At 39.6% G+C, this 24,363-nt stretch overlaps 2 protein-coding genes and 1 non-coding gene across 8 annotated transcripts in view; 2 read left to right on the top strand and 1 right to left on the bottom strand.

The window, feature by feature from the left end:
• The first annotated feature begins 1,999 nt into the window (after positions 1-1,999).
• On the top strand, positions 2,000-18,997 carry TIPIN (TIMELESS interacting protein). 5 transcript variants are annotated; one of them, XM_055435622.2, is made up of 8 exons: positions 2,000-2,117; positions 9,874-10,014; positions 10,131-10,209; positions 10,421-10,496; positions 12,525-12,647; positions 12,873-12,936; positions 16,622-16,828; positions 18,191-18,997. In XM_055435622.2, exons 2-8 carry the CDS (start codon positions 9,882-9,884, stop codon positions 18,379-18,381), a joined length of 873 nt encoding a protein of 290 aa, XP_055291597.2. In that variant the 5' UTR covers positions 2,000-2,117; positions 9,874-9,881; the 3' UTR covers positions 18,382-18,997. The 5 variants fall into 5 exon arrangements, with proteins under 5 accessions (XP_055291597.2, XP_088696050.1, XP_055291599.2 ...); XM_055435624.2 differs by lacking the exon at positions 2,000-2,117 and adding an exon at positions 2,151-3,416; XM_088839923.1 differs by lacking the exon at positions 2,000-2,117 and adding an exon at positions 5,664-9,523.
• LOC129563641 (small Cajal body-specific RNA 14) lies at positions 13,357-13,492 on the top strand. Its single transcript, XR_008687384.2, has one exon.
• Positions 18,998-20,149: 1,152 nt separating the features above from the next.
• DIS3L (DIS3 like exosome 3'-5' exoribonuclease) overlaps positions 20,150-24,363 on the bottom strand; it is a 32,016-nt gene continuing 27,802 nt past the window's right edge. For both annotated transcript variants that reach the window (XM_055435620.2, XM_088839922.1), the window contains 5 exons: positions 23,888-24,042; positions 23,601-23,779; positions 22,126-22,271; positions 20,839-21,013; positions 20,150-20,751 (listed from right to left, as the gene is read on the bottom strand). In XM_055435620.2, coding sequence (XP_055291595.2) covers positions 20,446-20,751; positions 20,839-21,013; positions 22,126-22,271; positions 23,601-23,779; positions 23,888-24,042 — 961 coding nt within the window. In that variant the 3' untranslated portion in view covers positions 20,150-20,445. The remainder of the gene's footprint in view (positions 20,752-20,838; positions 21,014-22,125; positions 22,272-23,600; positions 23,780-23,887; positions 24,043-24,363) is intronic.

Here is a 24,363-nt window from a genome sequence, read left to right as displayed (position 1 = left end):
CATGACTGAAGCGACTTAGCAGCAGCAGCAGCAGCAGCATGGTCTTTCAGTTTTAAAATATTTTTCTCATTTCTCTTCTTTCAAATCTCACCTCTGGACTGGGTTCCCAGCTTGCCAGAAAAGCTTTTACACCCTATACTCAATCTTTGTTCTTTAATAGTCTACTTTTTCTTTAACACTTCATTTTTTCCCTGGCTCTTTCAAATCATTTTAATAACCTGGGAATAATTCAAAGTATGAAAAGAAGATTCAAACATCTTCCCCTTAAAGGGGATGCTACCGTGATTGCCTCACAATAAGCATGATGAGACTGCAAGGGTCACAGAGAGGCTTCAGGGCTCACAGATTGGAGAGTTTACTTTCAGAAAGTCTCTTGAAGCCTAGCAGGCAGCTGAAGAGACATGAAATTTTAATAGATCCTCAGAAGATGGGACATGGTTGCTGGGTCCTGAGCACCTTGAGGCATTTCTTTTCTATGTATTTATTTGACTGCACTGGGTCTTGGTTGCAGCATGTAGGATCTTTTGTTGTGGAGCAAAGACTCTCTTGTGATGCTCGGCTTCATTAGTTGCGGCGCGTAGGCTCATTTGCATGTGGGATCCTAGTTCCCCTGCTGCTGCTGCTAAGTTGCTTCAGTCGTGTCTGATTCTGTGCGACCCCATAGATGGCAGCCCACCAGGCTCCCCTGTCCCTGGGATTCTCCAAGCAAGAACACTGGAGTGGGTTGCCATTTCCTTCTCCAATGCATGAAAGGAAAAGTGAAAGTGAAGTTGCTCAGTTGTGTCCAGCTCTGTGTGACCCCATGGACTGCAGCCCACCAGACTCCTCCGTCCATGGGATTCTCCAGGTAAGAGTACTGGAGTGGGTTCCTAGTTCCCCTACCAGGAATCAAATCCAAATGCCATGCATTGCAAGGCGGATTCTTAACACTGAACCACCAGTGAAGTCCGATGAATGTTTCTTTCCTTATCTTTTTTAAAAAATATTTATTTATTTGGCTGTGCCAAGTCTTAGTTGCGGCATGTGGGATCTAGTTCCCCAACCAGGGATTGAACCTTGGGCCCTTTGCTGTGGGACCATGGAGGGACCACCAGGGAAGTCCTGGTGGGTTCCTTGATCGTGATGCAGTGTCAAAGTATTTGTCTGGGGAAAACTGAGCAGGATGGGCTGAGCAGGTCTGTTGTTCCACAGGGCCAAGCTTCTTCAGCATGTAGACAAGGTGTCCCTGCTCACTGAGGTAATACTGGAGAAACCTGACCACACTGAAGCCAGAGTTTCCAATTCCATCTGCAGCTGCCTCTAACTGATGGCCTCATGTGTTTTCAACACTATTCACTTTTAAAAACACCAAACAATTCTAAGAGTTTTAATGACATGGCCTATGTGAAAGCTATTTTTTTTTTTTTTTCATGTCTGGTGCAATTGCTAAGAAAATGTATTTCTAGTATTTCTCCCACGTGAAAAAGGACAGTCAGACATTAATGTCAGTGCCTTAGAACTGTGGTAGTTAGATTCACATGGTGCTTGCTCAGTGGCTCAATGGTGTTCTACTCTTTGCCACCCTATAGACTGTAGCGAGCCAGGCTCCTCTGTCCACGGGATTTTCCAGGCAAGAACAGGGGAATGGGTTGTTATTTCCTCCTCCAAGGGATCCCGTGGTTAGTCGGCTTCCTTACCACTGAGCCACCTGAGAATTCATGTTGAAGGATTTCTGTTGGTAAATCTGAAGAATCGGTAGTTTCTTACAAAATTCTGTTTGACTCTATATTCCATCCACAGTCCAGTTTTCTAAAAAACCTGAGATGTACTTCCGAAGTCTAAAGTGCATAGAGCATAAGCAACACGCACATCACAGGAGCAAGGAGGTTAAACTTCTCGGAGGAATTCAGGAAGGCGGATGCGGTTGCGGAGGGCAGAAGCGCGACAGACTGGACCTGGGAAAGGCTGGGTAGACACGGGTGGGCGGGACCTGGGGGAGGTGGGTCTGGTAGGCGCCGCCCAGGGTGTGCGCAGATTTGGCGCCGAAAGCCAAGGCGTCCTCTCGCGAGAGTTCGAGAGAAGCGCCGTTTTTCCGCCGCGCGGAGCTCTGCGCTGTTGGCGGCGGCGGCCCGAGCGAGGTGAGAGCGAGCAGAGGGGCGAGTGGGATTACCGAGGGGAGAGACGGTCGAGGTAGTCAGGCGGCGGGGCGGGCATGCTGGGCAGTCGCAAGGAGGGAGACGGGAAGCAGGCGGACGTGACTTAGACGGGCGTGGACTGATCAGGATTGCAGGGAGGGGAGGCCTCACCGGCCACGACCTGTGCAGAGAGGAGGTCGGTGGGGACCAGAGCTGCCGCTTTTACTTCGTTTACGTTCGGGTCTGCCACTCGAAACCAAACCTTTTGGCGGAAGGGAACGTATGTCAGATACATCTTTTGCATCTCCAGCTTTTGTACCGCGATTTCTAAGCTCAGGAGGCGTCCTGTGAATGTTGAATGAATACAGTTGAAAGAGAGGATAGACAAGGAAGCACGGAAAAGGGGAGGTTGGAGAAGAGGGATAGGATGGGAAGTTTTGTGGTTTTAGGCCTGGGTAGCAAAGAAGGTCATGGAGTCAGTTTGGTAGGACTTCTGGCGGCAAGGTCTTCTGTTTTGATAACTTAAAAGTTGGACGTTGGACACCTTAAGACTGTGGGAATGAATTTGTATATTAAATTTCTTTGTTACCTTCACTCTGCGATTCTGAGGCCTAGAGGAGGAAGCGAAGAGCGCTTCATCAGTGTCTAAAATGAGACTGTGCAAGCTTGTCATATTCACTACCAGTTTACTGACAAGTCCCACTCCAGGCTTGACTAAGTTATACTTAATATAGTTTGTGTCTTGTTACCTCATTCATAGCTCCCTTTTGGCCTCAAAGATGTGAACCACATTTCTTTTCAGGAGGCTTAACCAGAATGGGGCTAAATATACTTTTTGGTGATATGAAACTAGATTATTTTAGGTTCGCCAAAAAGTTTTTTTTTTTTTGTATAATGGCTCTAATAGCACTTAGTTGTCTTTAACTTCATTGAAAACAAATTTGTTAGATTGTTTTGTGACAACTGGCATAATAGCATGTGTTAAAAAAAACACATCAAAATTGGTGAATTTTTGTGTAGCTGTTTTAATATTGAAGATGGAAGAAAAAAAGCAGTTTTGGCATATTATGCTTTATTATTTTACGAAAGGTAAAAATGCAACTGAAACTCAAAAAAGATTTGTACAGTGTATGGAGAAGGTGCTGTGACTGAACAAAAGTGTTAAAAGTGGTTTACAGTTTCATGCTGGAGATTTCTCGCTGGATGATGCTGCAGGGTCTGGTAGACCAGTGAATGAATCGAGACACAGAATAATCAACGTTATACTACATGGGAGATAACTGTCATACTCAGGATATCCAGGTCAGGCGTTGAAAATCATTTGCACCAGCTTGGTTATGTTCATTGCTTTGATTTTTGGGTTCTACATAAGTGGAAAAAACCTTCTTGACCTTATCAGTTCCGTTCAGTCGCTCAGTCGTGTCCGACTCTCCGTGACCCCATGAATCACAGCACGCCAGGCCTCCCTGTCCATCACCAACTCCCGGAGTTCACTCAAACTCATGTCCACAGAGTCGGTGATGCCATCCAGCCATCTCATTCTCCGTCGTCCCCTTCTCCTCCCGCCCCCAACCTTTCCTAGCATCAGAGTCTTTTCCAGTCAGTCAACTCGTCACATGAGGTGGCCAAAGTATTGCAGTTTCAGCTTTAGCATCAGTCCTTCCCATGAACACCCAGGATTGATCTCCTTTAGAATGGACTGGTTGGATCTCCATGCAGTCCAAGGGACTCTCAAGAGTCTTCTCTAGCACCACAGTTCAAAAGCATCAATTCTTTGGCGATCAGCTTTCTTCACAGTCCAACTCTCACATCCATACATGACCACGGGAAAAACCAAAGCCTTGACTAGACGGACCTTTGTTGGCAAAGTAATGTCTCTGCTTTTTAATATACTATCAAGGTTGGTCATAACTTTCCTTCCAAGGAGTAAGCGTCTTTTAATTTCATGGCTGCAATCAGCATCTGCAGTGATTTTGGAGCCCCAAAAAATAAAGTCTGACACTGTTTCCACTGTTTTTCTATTTCCCATGAAGTGATGGGACCAGATGCCATGATCTTTGTTTTCTGAATGTTGAGCTTCTATTTGCATGCAATTCTTAAATGTAACCAAAAACTCCATTTTTAAAACAATTTGTTATGGGCGATTAAAAATGGATACACTACAGTAATGTGGAATGGAAGAGATCCTGGGGCAAGCGAAGTGAACCATCAACCACACCAAAGGCCTGTCTTCATCCAAAGAAGGTGATGTGTGTATGGTGGGATTGGAAGGAAGTCGTCTCTTATAAGCTCTTTCTGGAAAACCAAAGGATTGATTTCAACAAATACTGGTCCCAATTTGTTGTTCATTAGCTAAGTGTTGTCCTACTCTTTGCGACATCATGGACTGCGGCACTACTGGCCTCCCTGTCCTTCAGTATCTCCCCAAGTTTGTGCAAACTTATGTCCATTGAGTCAGTGATGCCATCCAACCATCTCATCCTTTGTTGCCCCTTCTCCTCTTGCCCTCAATCTTTCCCAGCATCAGGGTCTTTTCCAATGAATTGGCTCTTTGCATCAGATGGCCAAATTATTAGTTTCAGCATCAGTCCATCCAATGAATATTCAGGGTAAATTCCTTTAGGATTGACTGGTTTGACCTCCTTGCAGTCCAAGGGACTCTCAAGAATCTTCTCCAGCACCGCAGTTCAAAAGCATCAGTTCTTGGTGCTCAGCCTTCTTTACGGTCCAACTCTCACATCCATATATGACTATTGGAAAAAAAACCGTAGCTTTGACTATATGGACCTTTGTTGGCAAAGTGATGTCTCTGCTTTTTAATACTGTCTAGGTTTGGCAGAAAGTGAAGAGGAACTCAAAAGCCTCTTGATGAAAGTGAAAGAGGAGAGTGAAAAGGTTGGCTTGAAGCTCAACATTCAGAAAACAAAGATCATGGCATCTGGTCCCATCACTTCATGGGAAATAGATGGAAAAACAGTGGAAACAGTGTCAGACTTTATTTTTTGGGGCTCCAAAATCACTGCAGATGCTGATTGCAGCCATGAAATTAAAAGACGCTTGCTCCTTGGAAGGAAAGTTATGACCAACCTGGATAGTATATTAAAAAGCAGAGACATTACTTTGCCAACCAAGGTCCGTCTAGTCAAGGCAATGGTTTTTCCCGTGGTCATGTATGGATGTGAGAGTTGGACTGTGAAGAAGGCTGATCGCCGAAGAATCGATGCTTTTGAACTGTGGTGTTGGAGAAGACTCTTGAGAGTCCCTTATACTGCAAGGAGATCCAACCAGTCCATTCTAGGGGAGATCAATCCTGGATGTTCATTGGAGGGACTGATGCTAAAGCTGAGACTGCAATACTTTGGCCACCTCATGCGACGAGTTGACTGACTGGAAAAGACTCTGATGCTGGGAAAGGTTGGGGGCGGGAGGAGAAGGGGACGACGGAGAATGAGATGGCTGGATGGCATCACCAACTCTGTGGACGTGAGTTTGAGTGTACTCCGGGAGTTGGTGATGGACAGGGAGGCCTGGCGTGCTGTGATTCATGGGGACGCGGAGAGTCGGACACGACTGAGCGACTGAACTGAACTGACTGAACTGAGGTTTGTCATAGTTTTTCTTCCAGGGAGCAAGCGTCTTTCAATTTCATGCCTCCAGTCACCATCCACAGTGATTCTGGAGCTCACGAAAATGAAATCTGCCAGTTTCCATATTAGACCAGCTGAAAGCACTTAACAAACAGCGTCTGGAATTAGTCAACAGAAAAAAAATAGGATGCAAGACCACGTTTCATTTCTTTCTTTTAAAAATATTTATTTAAGTTCATTTTTAATTGAAGGGTAATTGCTTCACAATATTGGGTTGGCCTCTGCCATACATCAGCATGATCAGCCATAGGTATACGTATGTTCCCTCCCTCTTGAGCCTGCCTCTTGCCTCCTACCCCTCTAGGATGTTGCAGAGCCCCAGTTTGAGTTCTCTGAGTCATAAAACAAAGTCCTGTTGGTTATCTGTTTTACATATGGTAGTATATATGCTTCCATGTTTCTCTCTCAATTCATCCCACCCTCTCCTTGCCCCGATTCTCATCCATACATTTTTTCTCTATGTCTGCATCTCCATTGCTGCCCTGCAGATAGGTACATTACTACCATCTTTCTAGATTCTGTATATATGCATTAATATACTATATTTGTTTTCCTGTTTCTGACTTCACTGTGTATAATAGGCTCTAGATTCATCCACTTCATTAGAACTGACTCAGATTGTGTCCCTTTTAATGGCTAATATTCCATTGTATATTTGTATCACTGCTTCTTTTATCCATTCATCTGTCGATGGACATCTAGGTTGCTTCCATGTCCCAATTCTTGGAAATAGTGCTGCAAAGGACTTTGGGCTACATGTGCCTTTTTCAGTTTTGATTTCCTCAGAGTATATGCCAAATAGTGGGGTTGCTGGGCCCTGTGTCAGTTCTATTCCCAGTTTTTTGAGGAATCATATTTTCCATAATGGCTGTATCAGTTTACTTTCCCACCAGTAGAGCAAGAGGGTTCCCTTTTCTCCACACCCTCTCAGCGTTTATCATTTGTGGATTTTTTAATGATGGCCATTCTGACCAGTGTGAGGTGATATCTCATTGTAGTTTTGATTTTCATTTCTCTAATAATGAGCAGTGTTGAGCATCTTTTCATGTTTTTATTCGCTATCTGTATGTCTTCTTTGGAGAAATGTCTGTTTAGGTCTTTTGCCCACTTTTTGATTGGGTTGTTTGTTTTTCTGGTATCATATATTTTTTTGATAATCAGGCAAAAACTGTTACCGCTTGGCTGGGAAGTTCTGATTCATCGACCAGATGTCGCACCTTCACGTTTCCATTTATTTTAGTCTGTACAAAATTGTCTTGATGGAAAAAAGATCTCCATTCTTTGGAAGACTGTAAAAGGCACCTGGAACTGTTCTTTCCTCAAAAAGATAAAAAGTTTTGAGAAGATGGAATTACAAACTTCCCTTAAAAATGGCTGAACGTAGTGGAACGTGAATACGTTGTTCAATAATGTTCTTGGTGAAAATGAAAAATATATCTTCTATTTTTACTTAAAAACCAAAGAAACTTAATATGACCTTTAACTACCTTTCCAGTTTTGAAACTATGGTTGATAACTTTATTTTGTTTTTATGTCCTTGTTGTCTTGGAAATTTAGAATTGGAGAGACTTTGGAAATCATCTGACTCTAGTAGTTTTACTGTTTTGGGGAAATTTTGAAATTCTTCATTCCTCCATTCAACAATTATTTTTTATTATTTTTGTTTTTTTAGTGACCCATTGAAGTTATTAATCCTGCTAGATGGAAATTTCAAGTGTCAAGTATCATTGCCATCAGAACTCTCCCTGTCCAAACTCAGGAACTGAACAGATTCAGATAACTTTTTGAGATATCTTTCTTTCATGAACTCTCATGTTTATTATCCAGAACTCAAGAATCTGATAGATTGGGATAAAGCATTACACCACCCATGACCTGAACCCACTAAAAGTAACTCTCAATATCTGAATTCAGGAAGCATGGATTTGGATAGTGAGGATTCTTGAGCTACTTGTTCTGGCAGTGAAATGAGAAAGATCAATTGGTCACTTCAGTTCTCTCTGGGACCAACACTTTGTTCTCTTCCTCCAGGGTTCCAGCCTTGCCCTCCAAGAGTCCCTTTCCTGTCCATTTCCCTCTTGGCCATATTTGAAGTAGGCGTTGGGAGGTGTGCTCTCCTTTGGGGCTGTAGAGCTGCCCAGGTTTTCTGCTAGTACAGGTTGGGAGGGCTAAGATCAAGAACTGTTTCTCCAACACCAGCTGTATATCCACTTTGGGGATACAGTGGAGGAGAACAGAGATCCACTTTGTCATTGCCCTTTTAGAGCTACAATCTCCTATGGGAGACAAACATTTATCAAATAATGATACAAATAGAACCTAATATTGGGTCTGGGTAAGTGCTATGAAACTACTACTTGACATTTTGAATGCTTATAGAGGATTTAATTTAGGAAAATTGGGGGAGATTTTTCTGATTTGACAGTTGAGATCTGAAAGGGATGAGGAGTCAGAGAAGAACCTTTGTAAAGGTCTAGTGGCCTGAGGGTTAGACAAAGCATAGGGAGTGGTGTGAAGTCTGTAGAGAAGTAGGAAGGTGCTAAACCCTGCAGGGCCTTAGAGTTTTGGCATTATCCTAAGAGCAGCAGAAAGTCATTGAAGTGTTTAAGCCTGGTAAGTGATGTGATTCGCTTGGCATTTCCAACTTAAGCTGTAATACGAAGAATGCAGTGAAAGGGCAAAATGGATAGGAGTAATGGAATAATCCAATAATTAGGAAGTAGTTGTGGAAATAGAAATGGCAGGCTCAAGGAATAATCTGGAAGTAAATGGACAGGGCAAGTAGGATAGGGGAATGAAGTATTAAGGGTGACTTGCAGGTTTCTGACTTGTGTAGCTGGATTGGTGTCATTTACTGAATGAGGAAAATTTAGAAGTTTGGTTTTATACATGGTAAGTTATAGATGCCTTTGAAAAATTTTAGAGCTGTAGAATGAGAACTAGGGATTTAGAGCTCAGATTTGAAGGTTGTGTAGAAATAAAAAGTTGGCGAGTCATCTCCAAATTAGAGTCCTGTGCATAACTGAGTGAAGAGGGCGAGGATGAAATCTTGGATACTTATTAACCAGGCTAGAGGAAGAGGAATCTGCAGAAGTTTAGGAGGCATGTCCAGGAAGGGAGGAAAACCAGCTGAGTACTGTGTTTCAGAAGTCAACAAAAATACTGTTCCAGCTAAAGGAACTGATCAAAAGTGTCAGATGTTTCTTAGAGGTCAAGTGAGATGGTATGAAAAGCATTCTTTCAAGTTACCAACAAGAAATTATTTCCATTTCAAAGGAAACTTTACTAGAAAGCCAATATGTAAACAGTATTTTAATTTTTTCCGTTTTTGACCCCACTGCACAGCTTATTGGAGAAGGCAATGGCAAGCCACTCCAGTACTGTTGCCTAGAAAATCCCATGGATGGAGGAGCCTGGTGGGCTGCAGTCCGTGGGGTCGCTAAGGGTCGGACACGACTGAGCGACTTCACTTTCACTTTTCACTTTCACACATTGGAGAAGGAAATGGCAGCCCACTCCAGTGTTCTTGCCTGGAGAATCCCAGGGACGGGGGAGCCTGGTGGGCTTCCGTCTATGGGGTCACACAGAGTCGGACACGACTGAAGTGACTTAGCAGCAGCAGCAGCAGCACAGCTTATGGGATCTTAGTTCCCAGAGCAGGGATTGAATCCAGGCCCCTGGCAGTGAGAGCACAGAGCCCTAACCACTGGACCACCCAGGAATTCCCAGAAATAATTCTAAAAAGCTCTGGTTGGAGTGGAGGTGAGATTCTTGTACCGTGCCTGTTTCACCCCATTTGGGCCACAGTTTGAAACCCTCTGAAAAGTTAAAATCATTTTATAATGGGAAACTCAACAGTTAGTTAAGGTAAAATGTTTTGCTCAATCCTGTATGGTTATTTAGTGGTAGACTGTGTCCATTAGAACTCAGTTCTTCCAGTTTCTAACTTAGGTTCTTTTTTCTGTAACTGTTATATTCTCCACTTTGTTTCATGTGTGAGTTTGAAATATGGTTTAACTGACTGAAAAATGTGCATTTTGCTGCAAGTGGAACTTCACTGTGTAATAGAAAAACTGCTTGGATGAACAAACATTTAACTTTTTTTTCCCTAGAGGAAAAGATGCTAGCACCACAGGAGAATGGCTTGATTGACCTACCAGATTATGAGAATATAGAAGATGAAACTTTTCCTCCGTTCCCACCTCCAGTCTCTCCAGAGAGAGAAGATGGTGAAGGCGCTAAATCTGAAGAAGGTCCATGACACCAAAGTGGTGTCCATGTTCAGCTATCCCTCTATCAGCTTAGAAAATGACACATTTTATAAATGAGGCTTAAATAAGTAACATTAAGTCTTGGTATATTTCACCAGAGTCAGGGAGAGGAGCGCCTGTTCCTGTGCCTCCGAAGAGAACAGTGAAAAGGAATATACCCAAGCTGAATGCCGAGAGGTATGTTTACTGTTTCCTTAAACGTTTCCACTTTTCTTTCCATCACCTTTTCCCTCTTATGTTACAAGCTTTTGGTTGGGATGATTTTGGGATCAGATATTTCTAAAGGCATTTTTTTTTCAGTTTAACAGATAACATTTTTTTCTTATGGTTTTGCTTTGGCCTTGATGGCTTTAGAAAACTTGAAATTTAAAAATACTTCTATTCACAGATTAATTTCAGAGAGAGGGCTCCCAGCATTAAGGCATGTGTTTGAAAAGGCAAAATTCAAAGGTAAAGGTCATGAGGTAAGAAATGTCTGGTTTGCATTTTAGATCTTTGTTTCTTAAAATGTTGGTGAGACTGTGTGCCCATTTTCATGTTCTCAGGATTCTTAGACTGTTTCACAGGTACTGTCGTTCATCATCATATCTCTGTAGAAACTGTGATGTGTGGAAAGGACATTGAAGACATTTAGGAACCGTCAGTCTCTGCACAAGTGAACATTTAAACGTTTCCTTTGCGTCATGTAGAATGTAGATGTAATTTTTTTTGCAGATGATATCTTTGTAGAGCTTTGTAATAATTTGTGAAGGATTTTCAAATATGTTCTTAAATTATCAACCTCTGGGGTAGGTGTTGGTCCCATTATATAGTGAAGGAAGCTGAGGTTTAGTTTTAAGCTTCCACTGCCAGTGGTTAAGAGCGGACCCTTGACTTTTTTCTCATGGACCAGCTGCTGCTGCTGCTGAGTCACTTCAGTCGTGTCTGACTCTGTGTGACCCCATAGACGGCAGCCCACCAGGCTCCCCCGTCCCTGGGATTCTCCAGGCAAGAACACTGGAGTGGGTTGCCGTTTCCTTCTCCAGTGTGTGAAAGTGAAAAGTGAAAGTGAAGTCACTCGGTCATGTCTGACTCGTAGTGACCCCACGGACTGCAGCCTACCAGGCTCCTCCGTCCATGGGATTTTCTAGGCAAGAGTACTGGAGTGGTTTGCCATTGCCTTCTCCGCATGAACCAGCTAGAGGAACATTAATAGAACATGAGCATGATTTTGGTGTGCTGTTCAGGAGAGTTGGAAAGAGGGAGGTGAACGGAGGCAGACAGTAATTCAGAGGCTATTTCACTCCCAGGGGAACAAAGGGAAATATTCTAGATAGGATATTAATAATAGCAGGAGGATGAACAACATATAATACTTAGAGGTGATTGGGAGGTACAAAAGTAAAAATTAATCCCCAAATTGTAAACCTAGGAGGCTGAAAAACCTGTATTACAATTTCTTAGTTTCGGTGGACAGTAAGGAAGAATATAAGCCTGTGTTCTATTTTGCCACTTTAAACCTAAGACAAGATATTTTAAAGCCATGCCCAGCTCAGTTAATTCATTGCTCTTATCGAAATTTTCAGGTAGTAATGATAAACTGGTGCTTTGAATTTGTGACATCTTCATCATTTTCATAAGTACTTTGTTAAGATAAATAAACTTATATGAAGAATAAATATTTTGTATTCCTTCACTGGGGTGAGGGTGGGCTCACCCAGGGTGGGCTCTGAGTTTGTCTAGTCTTACTATTAAAATTCTTACTAGTTTCTCACAAAGTTGCATCACTGATGCCTTTTTTCCAGGTATGATTTGGGACTTTACACTGTATTTAGGTATGTTTTGAATCTATGCAGTCTGATCCAGAGCTTTTAAACCACTCCTATTTTAAAATTCTGTAAGAAAAAAAATTTTTTTAGTAAAATCAGGAGTTTGGAACTTTTTTCATTTATTACTCTGGTTTATTTTGTTTTTCATTAAAATTTTTTTTTTTTTAATGTTAAATTGAAATTTCAACTGTAGAGAGGTACTGTGATCTGAGAATGTTTGCACTTTTCTTGCTAGTCTTCAGTACTTTGCCCTTGGAATTTCTGAGTATATTTTCACAGAGCTGATTCTCAGTGCTTTCTTCTCTGTATATGATTTTTAGGGTCCTGTCAATTTGTATAGTTATTTCTAAAAGATAACCTTGTCATATTTTATTAAATTTATTTTCAAGTATTACTTTACGGTCCTGAAAAGACACGTGATTATCTTTTAACATTTATTAAGTTTTCATACTAGGTTTCTTTTTCCCTCTGATTTTTAAAGCCTACTGAAGGTTTTAAACCTACTGCAATCCTCTAAGCCCTTAATACATACTTTTCTTTAAAGTTTTTTCTAAAAGTTTATTAACCTTATAGATATAGAAGGACACCAGTGACTTTGGTACTACCGTTCAGTTCTGAAATCTGCTGACAAGGTCACTTGTGAGAATGAATCTTCTGTTTAGCATTTTTATTTTTATGTGCCAGGCTGAGGACTTGAAGACACTAATCAGACACATGGAGCACTGGGCCCATAGGCTATTCCCTAAACTACAATTTGAAGATTTTATTGACAGAGTTGAATATCTGGGAAATAAAAAGGAAGTTCAGGTAGGTGTTGAGATTATTATGAATATCATTCACAATGCTAAATTGTATAAGGATATATTTAGTTGAGGTTAAGTAGCTCTTTGGGGTCTTCATTTTGCAGTCTTAGTAGAGAGGAGGAGAGTTAATAGTAGTAATTTGAACAACTTTTTTTGAAACTAAGAATAAAATCAGTGACCCCTTTCTCCCAAATCGAAGTGAAAATGTAAAAATGTCTTTTATTTTCAGACCTGTTTAAAACGAATTCGACTTGATCTCCCTATTTTACATGAAGATTTTGTTATCAATAATGGTAAGAATATGGGTTTATCTACTTGATAATAAGTTTGCTCTTACAAATGGATCTAGATGGGGTTGGCAGTGACTCATAGACTGAGTTCTTAGTCTATTTTGAGTATATACTTACAGTATGGTAAATAGGAATGAATTAAAATGCCTTGGTACATCTAGAATACACAGTGGTATGCTATTAAGAGATGTAAAAATATCTTTACATGTTCGCAAAGAGCATGAGTTTTTGTGAACTGTTGGTCATGACCCATTGATCTCTTATAGTGCTTGTTAATAAAAATATATGAAAAGATACAGTATTCATAGACATGCCCATTTTAAAAAGTGGTTCTGGGAAATCAGGAGAATAATTTGATGTTGAAATACTTCACATTTCACACAAGAGTACAGATCTTGTATATATGACTTTAATTAGACCTGTGTGACTGTTCCTGGTATTGATTGCATTTGTTAGTTGTACAGTGCAACCATAGGCAGTCACATACATCAAAACATATGGTTCCTGCCGACAGGGTCTGTATAGTTATCAGATTTTCTGTGCGATGGCTCCATACATGTTTACTTTTTGTTTTTAAAATATTTAATAGATGTAGTAGAAAATATGGGCTCCATATAGAACCCCCGAGAGTTATTTATAAACTGCTTTTAAAGGTGTAAAAGATTGTGATTTAAATAATCCAAGGTTTAATTATTTGGTAAGGTATGGTGTGAAATGTTGGCATGGGATTTGATATGTGAAAGGAATTAATTATTAGACTCTGAATCCCACAGCATATCCTGCTGGGTTAGTTAGCTTATTCATTGAACTTTTTGAGCTTCATACTATGTGCTAATGGGCTTCCTTGGTGGCTCAGTGGTAAAGAATCTGCCTGCCAATGCAGGAGACATGGGTTGGGAAGCTCCCCTGGAGAAGGAAATGGCAACCCACACCACTCTTCTTTCCTGGGAAATCCCGTGGACAGAGGAACCTGGTGAGCTATGGTCCATGGGGTCACAAAAGAGTTAGACATAGTGACTAAATAACAACAACACTGTACAATACACACACACACACCCCAGGAAAGGAGAGTAAATGTAAATTCATATTTCAAATGGTGATGTGAATTTTTTTTCCCCACTTGTCAGATCTGATGACAATGTGAATGATACAAAAGAAGGTGGTCAGCTTTGCCATCTTCTTAGTTCTTGCTTATCCTTCTGTTATCTTCTACCTACAGATGTTCTGTTATTTTGCAAAAATCTTTTAAAGTTACCACTTGTGCATTTTGTTAGGGTTGTTTTGGTTAAAATACATAGTATGTCAGTTTGCTTAACTGGGTCATCAGAATATCAGCTTATATGTCATAATATGCTGAATTTAAAAAATGAGGACTCAACTCCACCCTGCCTTGAAGGTTCAGTTCAGTTCAGTTCAGTCGCTCAGTCGTGTCCGACTCTCCGCGACCCCATGAATCACAGCACGCCAGGCCTCCCTGTCCATCACCAACTCCAGGAGTTCACTCAAACTCATGTCCACAGAGTCGGTGATGCCATCCAGCCATCTCATTCTCCGTCGTCCCCTTCTCCTCCCGCCCCCAACCTTTCCCAGCATCAGAGTCTTTTCCAGTGAGTCAACTCGTCGCATGAGGTGGCCAAAATATTGCAGTTTCAGCTTTAGCATCAGTCCCTCCAATGAACATCCAGGATTGATCTCCTCTAGAATGGACTGGTTGGATCTCCTTGCAGTATAAGGGACTCTCAAGAGTCTTCTCCAACACCACAGTTCAAAAGCATCGATTCTTCGGCGGTCAGCCTTCTTCACAGTCCAACTCTCACATCCATACATGACCACGGGAAAAACCATTGCCTTGACTAGATGGACCTTGGTTGGCAAAGTAATGTCTCTGCTTTTTAATATACTATCAAGGTTGGTCATAACTTTCCTTCCAAGGAGCAAGCGTCTTTTAATTTCATGGCTGCAATCAGCATCTGCAGTGATTTTGGAGCCCAAAAAAACAAAGTCTGACACTGTTTCCACTGTTTTTCCATCTATTTCCCATGAAGTGATGGGACCAGATGCCATGATCTTTGTTTTCTGAATGTTGAGCTTCAAGCCAACCTTTTCACTCTCCTCTTTCACTTTCATCAAGAGGCTTTTGAGTTCCTCTTCACTTTCTGCCATAAGGGTAGTGTCATCTGCATATCTGAGGTTATTGATATTTCTCCCGGCAATCTTGATTCCAGCTTGTGCTTCTTCCAGCCCAGCGTTCCTCATGATGTACTCTGCATATAAGTTAAATAAGCAAGGTGACAATATAGGCAGCTTAGGATAAGTGATAGGTTGTCACTGCCAGTTCTTCTTCTAAATGTAAGTTAGAAGAAATATAAATTTTTCTTAATTCTTAAATGAAGTATAAAGGGAAAATTTAGTATTTACTTTTCATACCCCTGTGGATCATTTTAGGAACATCGTACTTTGAGATAACTGATGAACAGGACTTTAAGAATTTATTAAGACTAATTATGTAGAAAGCTCAACATTCAGAAAACAAAGATCATGGCATCTGGTCCCATCACTTCATGAGAAATAGATGGGAAAACAGTGGAAACAGTGTCAGACTTTATTTTTTTGGGCTCCAAAATCACTGCGGATGCTGATTGCAGCCATGAAATTAAAAGACGCTTACTCCTTGGAAGGAAAGTTATGACCAACCTTGATAGTATATTAAAAAGCAGAGACATTACTTTGCCAACCAAGGTCCGTCTAGTCAAGGCTATGGTTTTTCCCGTGGTCATGTATGGATGTGAGAGTTGGACTGTGAAGAAAGCTGATCGCCGAAGAATTGGTGCTTTTGAACTGTGGTGCTAGAGAAGACTCTTGAGAGTCCCTTGTACTGCAAGGAGATCCAACCAGTCCATTCTAAAGGAGATCAATCCTGGGTGTTCATTGGAAGGACTGATGCTAAAGCTGAAACTGCAATACTTTGGCCACCTCACGCGACGAGTTGACTGACTGGAAAAGACTCTGATGCTAGGAAAGGTTGGGGGTGGGAGGAGAAGGGGACGACGGAGAATGAGATGGCTGGATGGCATCACGGACTCTGTGGACATGAGTTTGAGTGAACTCCGGGAGTTGGTGATGGACAGGGAGGCCTGGTGTGCTGTGATTCATGGGGTCGCGGAGAGTCGGACACGACTGAGCGACTGAACTGAACTGAACTGAATTATGTAGAGAGCACTGAATTTAAAAAAAAAATTAGCTTGGAAATATGTCCACAGATCTCTAAATTTCTTTTTCCTTTTTCACTTTGTGTCTCGGTTTTACCCTATATAAAAAGAGCCTATATAAAATAATTACTGTGTATCATACAAACAATGTAGCAAGGTAGTAAAATGTTTTTAATGTAAAACAAGGATATGCGTTGGATTCTTTAAGTTCTTTTATTAGCAACTATGAACTTTTGCTCTCTGTTAATGCATATTTTTAAACTAATATTCCCTTTGACTTAAAATAACTCTTTAAATATTCGTTCTACTCGTTTTGAGTATGTCAAGCATGTCAAGCATCTGACATTCTCATACCTCACAAATTGTTTCTTCACGTCTGGTACCTTGTTTCTTTAAACTGGTTTTCAGTCAATAACTGCAGAAACTCTTTTTTCTAACTAGTTTAACACTACAAATACACTTTTACTTTTCTACTGCAGATGAAGTAGAGAAAAATAATGGACATGATGTAACTGCTACCGAATTAGATCCCTTTCTGACAAACTCATACGGAAGTGTAGAGTTTGCTTCTGAGTCAAGTAGAAGCCTAACAGAAGAAGAACAACAAAGAATTGAGAGAAATAAACAACTGGCCTTGGAAAGAAGACAGGCAAAGCTACTGAGTAACAGCCAGTCCCTAGGAAATGGTAAATTTTATGCTGCATTTTATGTGCTACCATTCATATATCAAGGGCATGTTAGAAATTTTAACTTCTTTACTATTCCTCCAAATAAAATACCTCGAAGAATAGAAAAATATGGTATAGTATATTAAATTTATGTATATTCAAGAGAGAGAGTGAGCGAGAGACCTAGTTAGAATCCACAAAGAATACAAGTTCAAGATACAGTTTTCTGGGTAGCTGAGCATCTGTTCAAAAATTATTCTAATAATCATTTCAAATTAATTCTGGATCTTTTAGAAACATATTCTTCCCTGACTCCTTAAAGCATGTGACATATAATTTTATCTTAATGATCATAATTAAAACATTAATTGCTTTGTTATTTCCTAAACATATAAAATACTCTGCACCCATTGAGGACTTCAGAGCCATTTGCTGTGACATGAATAGGTCCCAAAATGCTTTTTATTGCATTGTGTCGCTTCTGTTGTGAACTGACATATTTGCTTTCTTGTTGATTCCCTTATCTCTTTTAAAACTGCCTTAAAATTTGCTGATTTAAAACAGACTGTGGGTTTGGGAACTGGATAATCAAATTTGGAAAGCTGTATTTAAAAAATAATGGCAAATTGCTTTTGAATGAAGCACACATAATCACATTTATCTTTCTCAGTTTCCAATCCAGTTTTTCCTTTTGAAGTGGGAAAATAAGAATTATAGTAGTGAAGATACCATGTTATAAAACAAGTTTCACCCAAAATAATGAAATTGTCAAGTGAAAATTATTCAGTGGAATTATCAGTTTTTTTCCAGTTAGAATGAATTTAATTTTTAACCTAACAAATGGATGTTTTGTACTACTTTGTGAAAAATTACATGAAGATAGAACTGTTGTTGGTGGCAGTTCTTCCTTGCTGTCATTATCAAAGTTTACTTGGCGATAAGTATTTTAAGGCACATATTCTATTATAATAATATAATAATTATTATATAATATATAATAATATAACTTATTATAATATATATAATATATGACTTTAAAATTTTCTGAGTAGAAATGAGTATCTTAAATATTTTTTACTATAGATCATTTATATATCTCATAAGAACATTTGACTTTAAAAAAACCTATCTAGTAATTGTGATTTTTGAATGGGAACAGTTGCATTTGGCTATGATTCAAAAGTTTGAGTTCGACTTGCTTTTTTAATAGATTTTATAATAATACATGTATAGAAATGGCTTTATTTGGAAGAAAGGGATCATGGTTAACATTAAAGTGATCATAGGTTTCATTTTTATTGATCTAGACTCGTGAAGAAGTTTGTACTAGGTAAGATTGGATCCGGTGCTTGTGATGAGTAATAATGGTTTCTCTTGCAGACTTGTTAGTGAACACACCCAGCACACAGACACCTGAAGAGGGTAGCACAGGTGAGGAGCAAAAGGAGGAAGACTCGAGTGGGTTTAACATAGACCTTCTGGACAGTCCCCATAATGATGGTGCTGCCAGTACTGTAAATGAAGAGGAGGAATTAAAAGTTGAGAAAACGCAACTGGACCAATCCTTATAAAATGTACACTAGTAACTGAAGCCTTCATCTAGAAGTGTTCCTGAAGTTGGATAGACCTCAACTGAGAACATCTGTTAACTTGCTGTCTTCCAAATTTGAGATGACTGTGCAGTGCATTTTGTCTGCTTTGAGTGAAGATCTTTATATAGTGAAACTTGGATTCCTGTTTAAAACTGGTATTATTTTAATTATGTTATGTGCTTAGTTGTGTCTGTGACCCCATGGATTGTAGCCCACCAGGGTCTTCTGCCCATAGGAGTTTCCAGGCAGGAATCACTGGAGTGGGTTGCCATTTCCTCCTCCAGGGGATCTCGACCCAGGGATCAAGCCTGAGTCTCCAGTGTCTCCTGAATTACAGGTGGATTCTTTAGTGCTGAGCCACTGGGGAGGCCTTATTTATAATTGTTTCTTACTAACTTCCATTGTCTGTTTTTCTCCTTAGTGTTTATTTGTATATAAGTATGACCTTTTAAAAATGATTGGTAGTTAATAAGTAGCTTTTGCTGCTTGTGTTCCATTGAATGCCCTGTTTTTACTAAATTGGGTGGTGTTTTAAGATGTCAATATGTATAATAAATACTAATTTTTTTTTTAAATAAAAATTTCACAAACTGTCCCTAGAGGCTTTATAAAAGTTTCTTTATGCTCTTCAGTGCTACACTGTATACTTATGGTAAAATGTTTACAGTTGTTATATATGTGTTTATATGTCTTTTGAGAAGTCACTTTAATACTTCCAAAGGGTCAGTGAAAAGCTGATGTATTGCCTGGCCTGCATAGGTCCTAGGGAAATTGAGATGCTCCTTGATACCTTTTTGTTGTTGTTCAATCACTAAGTTGTATCCAACTCTTTGTGACCCCATGGACTGTGGCACACCAGGCTCCTGTCCATGGGGTTCTCCAGGCAATACTGGAGTGGGTTACCATTTCCTCTTCCAGAGGATCTTCTCAGACCAGGGATCAAACCTGTATCTTCTGTATTGGCAGGCAGATTCTTTACCACTGAACCACTAGGGAAGGTTGGTACCTTACTAACTAGTTAGTTGGAGATAAACTTGCAAAGTATCATGGGCACCTCGGGAGGATTCACAGGAGAACTTGCGTTGGTGGAGATGCCAAGGATTGGGAAGAACATGTGCAATAATATAGAAGTGAAAATCTAGGAAGTAAGAGTTTGGGGAATGGTGGATATGAGGCTGAAGTGTTAGAAGCACGTGGTGGGAAGACCTAACTGGAATTTTTCCAGCCTCAGTTTATCAACTTGGTGGAGGGGTAATTTCAGACAGTACTTATGTTGAGAATCAAGTTTAAAGGTTTGTCTGGTTCTTAGGAGAGTCCCACGGGGGAGAGGGAAAGGCAAAGCTAATCTCTATGAACTAGGACATGGGAAAGTTGCTTTTGGGGAGGGGGGTAGACTGGCAAAGTGATGGTGCTAAGCAGTAAGTCTCCAGCAAGGGCAAGGCCTGGGCAGCTCATCTGAGGAGTGCTCAGTGAGAGGATGGAAGGGAGGCGTGAGAGAACAGACCTTACCCTGTGCATCCCATCCCACTCCCTACGCCCCAACCCCAACTGGTGCTGGGACAGCAGGGGGAGACTGAGTCAAATATGAAGTCGAGAGTTTTAAAGTGGATACGTGGACAGGACTCTTACTATCTGAAGGAGACTGAAAAGTTAATCTGGCAGATGTCAGAGGGACCTGTGACACAAATGGCCCAGTGTAGAAATTACTGGAAAATTAATGCAATAAAAGAACTAATTTGAGACAAGCTAGCCAAAAGTCAATTCTGGGTTTATTAACAAGACTGGCAACCTGTTTTGCAGAGCCAGGATTCAGTGATCCAGTATCTCTGAAAAACCACTTTTCATACTGACCTAATAGTACTTTAATGCAACTTAGTGATAAAACATTTCACAAATATGTGAAATATCTACCCAATCTCGCCCCACCTCCCCAGTCAGGGACTGGGTGGCACTGAATGGCACAGAAAATCGTACCTTGATGTTTAAAAGAAGGTAAAACATCCACGTAAGACAAAGTTCTCTCTTAACGACGTCAGAAGAGTTTCATACGCCGTAACTGCTGGAAACATCCAGGAGAGCTAGGTCTCTTACTTCCTCTAGAAGTGTGTACAGGCTTCTTCCCTTTGTTTGGCAGTATTTTTGATAATCTTCAGTGATGTTTACTTTGACTTCTTGAGCAAGCTGAGCCTCCTCCACAGATCTGGTTACTTCTTTCACTAAATCACTCTTTAGCAAGAGGGAACTCTGCTGAAAAAGTTCTGTATCTGGCGTCATGTGTGGTTTATTGCTTATTATTTCAAGCCGTATTGTATCAGAATGGCAACGTGAAGTCTGTACAGATATTCTCACCTATCATAGAGGAGAAAATGCATATTACTAAGTCACATTCTTTGCTTGTTGCATTGAAAGCAATGCTTAATGTAAATACAGACTTACTGTTACATGGTCAAACAAATGGAATGTAACAGATTCCCCTCCTGTCGTGGTAGAGGTGATTTTGTTTTGAAAGCGTTGAAGGGATCCTGGTTTCCATTCAGAATGGCCATCTGGGCCACATGAGACCACCAGACCATCTTTATTTCTTAAATAAGCAGCACCTTTAATCCCAAACCTGAAGTATTGTTAGAATAAAAATTCAGAGATAGTATATTCTTAGTATGCAGATCTTGTATACTTATCTAGAACGCTAGTTTTTCTTACAGCTTAAAAACAACAAAAAAAACTTCCAAAAACAAACCCAACAGAAAAAGAGCTTTATATCTGATTTACTTCCAAATATCTACTTCATTGAGCAGACGAAAACAAAATGTTTTGCTAAAGAAAAAAGTAAAACTATCCAACGACTTATACAGAAGTGAGTGAAAGCGTTAGTCGCTCAGTTGTGTCTAACTTTTTGTGACCCCATGGACTGTAGCCTGCCAGGCTCCTCTGTTCATGGAATTTTCCAGGCAAGAATACTGGAGTGGGTTGCCATACTCTTCTTTAGAGGATCTTCCCAACTCAGGAATTGAAACCAGTTCTCCTGCACTGCAGGCAGATTCTTTACCATCTGAGCTACCAGGGATCTCTTTTTTTATACTTATACAGAGTCAAACACGACTGAATGACTTTCACTTTATCGAAATGGTACATTAGATATCATTCTTTAAAGCACTTACTTTAGCAACTGTTTTGAAGTTACCATATGTACATAATGTAATATATAATTCATTATATAATAATTATATAATAATGTAATATATAATTCATTATATAATAATTATATAATAATGTAATATATAATTCATTATATAATATATAATGTAATATATAATTCATTATATAATAATTATATAATAATGTAATACATAATTCATTATATAATAATTATATAATAATATATAATATAATAATAATATATAATATATATAATTATATATAATGAAGTATATATTACATTATGTACATATGGTAACTTCAAAACAGTTGCTAAAGTAAATGCTTTAAAGAATGATATCTAATGTACCATTTCGATAAAGTGAAAGTCATTCAATCGTGTCTGACTGTGACCCCATGGATTATACAGTCCATGGAATTCTCCAGGCTAGAATACTGGAGTGGGTAGCCTTTCCCTTCTCCAGGGGATCTTCCCGACCGAGGGATCGAACCCACCATTTCTATACTGTGTCTCTACTTTAAGGTTAACTATGACTTCGTAACAACTTTGTGTTAGAAATAACATACCTTGGTATAAACACAAGCACACCATTTGTCCTAATTGAATAAATGACCCCATCGGATATGCAACGCTCCTCAGTTTCTGGGTCTTTGTCTTTAAAATACATGCATTGGAAGAGCTCAGTAGACTGCTTCTGAGAATGCTGTGCTGCCTATAAGAAGAAGCACAACCCCCAAACATGATGATGGACTTCTTGACACCCCAGAAGAAACATGTGATTCATATTCCCAAAGAAACAATGTCTTTTAAAAAGGCTAGGTTCTAGAAAACTATTAATACAAATATTCTCTATTATTAATTAAATCAATTTTGTAGAACCCTTTATCAATCCCTCAAAAATGTCTCAGAAAATTCAAGGAAACTACTTGTTTGTTATGTAAAAGCTGTTTATAGTTCACTCAAGAAGACGGAAAGTACCCAGGTCTATGTCTTGCCTGTATTTTTCAAGTCTGTCCTACCAAAATCCTGCTGATGGAAGTGCAAATTAGAACTATATTCTGGAGGGCAATTTAGTAAGAAGTATGAAAGTTTTAATTTGCCTGATTTGTGTTCATGTATGGCAGATTTATTTATCTGATTTATTTCACTATAAATTGTAAAGCAATTAACTTCCAATTAAAAAGAAAAGCTGAAAGTTTTGTGCACCCCTTTTGATTCAGTAATTCATTATTGCCAGGAATTTATCCAGGCAAAATGTTAAGTCTGTAAAAGTGTATACACAGGGATGGCTGTAAACTGGAGTGCCAGGAACACTGCTGCCTAACCAAACTTTCTGAAATGATGGAACATTCTGCATCTGTGTTGTCCCATAGGCAAGTAGCCACTAGCCACATGTGTCTATTAAGTGTGCGAAATGTGGCTAGTGCAACTGAGGAGCTGAATTTTTAATTTAAACCCACATGAGTAGTGGCTACAAGATTGTTTAGTATCAAACTAGCGTTCTAACTGGATACAGATAGTATTAATCATTTAGGTAGCTTCCAATCTGATGTATAACCAAATGGTCTAGTTCTGTCTAAGTTGCATAATATGGTCAACAGCAACAATATGAAATAAAATACAAAGTAGTTTCTAAAATGATGATGTAACTGTATTGATATGGTGTGCTATCAGTAACACGTTGAGTGAAAAAAGGCCTACTTCAAACAGCAGGTATGATTGGATATTTTATAAATAAAAAGCATTGTCTAGAATTGCTATTATCTTTGGGTAGTAAGATGATAGACAGTCTTTCACATTTCTACATTTTTGGGGAAAAAATCTGACTTGCTGAATCTCATAAATCCACATTAAGTATTTCAGAACATTTGTAAATGTATTGAGAGCTACTCAACAAACTTTATGATTTTTCATCTTTCTCATTGACTGGAATAATTCTAGAGTTTAATTTGCTGGAATATACGGTACTTCATTCCACTGCACAATAAAGTTGATATTCTGTTAGCAACAGATGATGCTAAGAATTAAAAATCCCTCTTACTCGGTTTCTGTTGTTGATATGTCTGCATAACTCCTCAAGATCTTTGTTGCTGAATAAATTTTCCTTAATTTCCATTTTCTTATCTTTTGAAATGGCTGCCATTAGTAATCGATGTACTATAATATCTGAGTATCTTCTTATTGGAGAGGTAAAGTGAGTATATTTATCTAATGCAAGACCTTAAAAAATAAACCAAAAAATCAAAATAAACAACAACAAAAAACTTAAAAAAAAAAACAGTTTGCTCAAGTCTTTGGCCACAACAGAAAAAAATTGTAATCATTCACCATAGTGATGGAACTCTTCCTCAGCACATGATCCAGTAGAAAAATACAGAGCGTTAGACATGGCCTGTGTAGCCATTGATCGAAGCAACTTGTTGACAATGGGATCATTGGGGTCATTTGCATTATCCAGCGAATCAGCCAGTGCTTTATTGGACCTGACAAAAAAATGGAAAAGTTCTTATTTGGTTCCCAGCAATAATTACAAGTCAACACTTGAGGAGAACTCTTTACTCACCAACTGAATATGCTCATCTGCCCATAGATAAATTTATTTGGGACACATTTCAGAGAAGCAATTTTTTTCAACTACAGAAATCTAAGTTTCTTTTGAGATTGAAATAAAGAAAATTTCAGAATTCAAATAACATTGTTTTCTGTTTTTGCCACACTGCACGGCTTACAGGATCTTAGTTCCCCAACCAGAAACAGAACCCGGGCCACCGCAGGGAAAGCACGAAGTCCTAATCACTGGCTCA

Source organism: Moschus berezovskii, chromosome 9 (genome assembly GCF_049115385.1).
Source record: "Moschus berezovskii isolate FMDL1 chromosome 9, NW_MosBer_1.0, whole genome shotgun sequence".
Taxonomy (NCBI): Eukaryota; Metazoa; Chordata; class Mammalia; order Artiodactyla; family Moschidae; genus Moschus; species Moschus berezovskii.
This window is presented reverse-complemented; position numbering and strand designations above follow the sequence as displayed.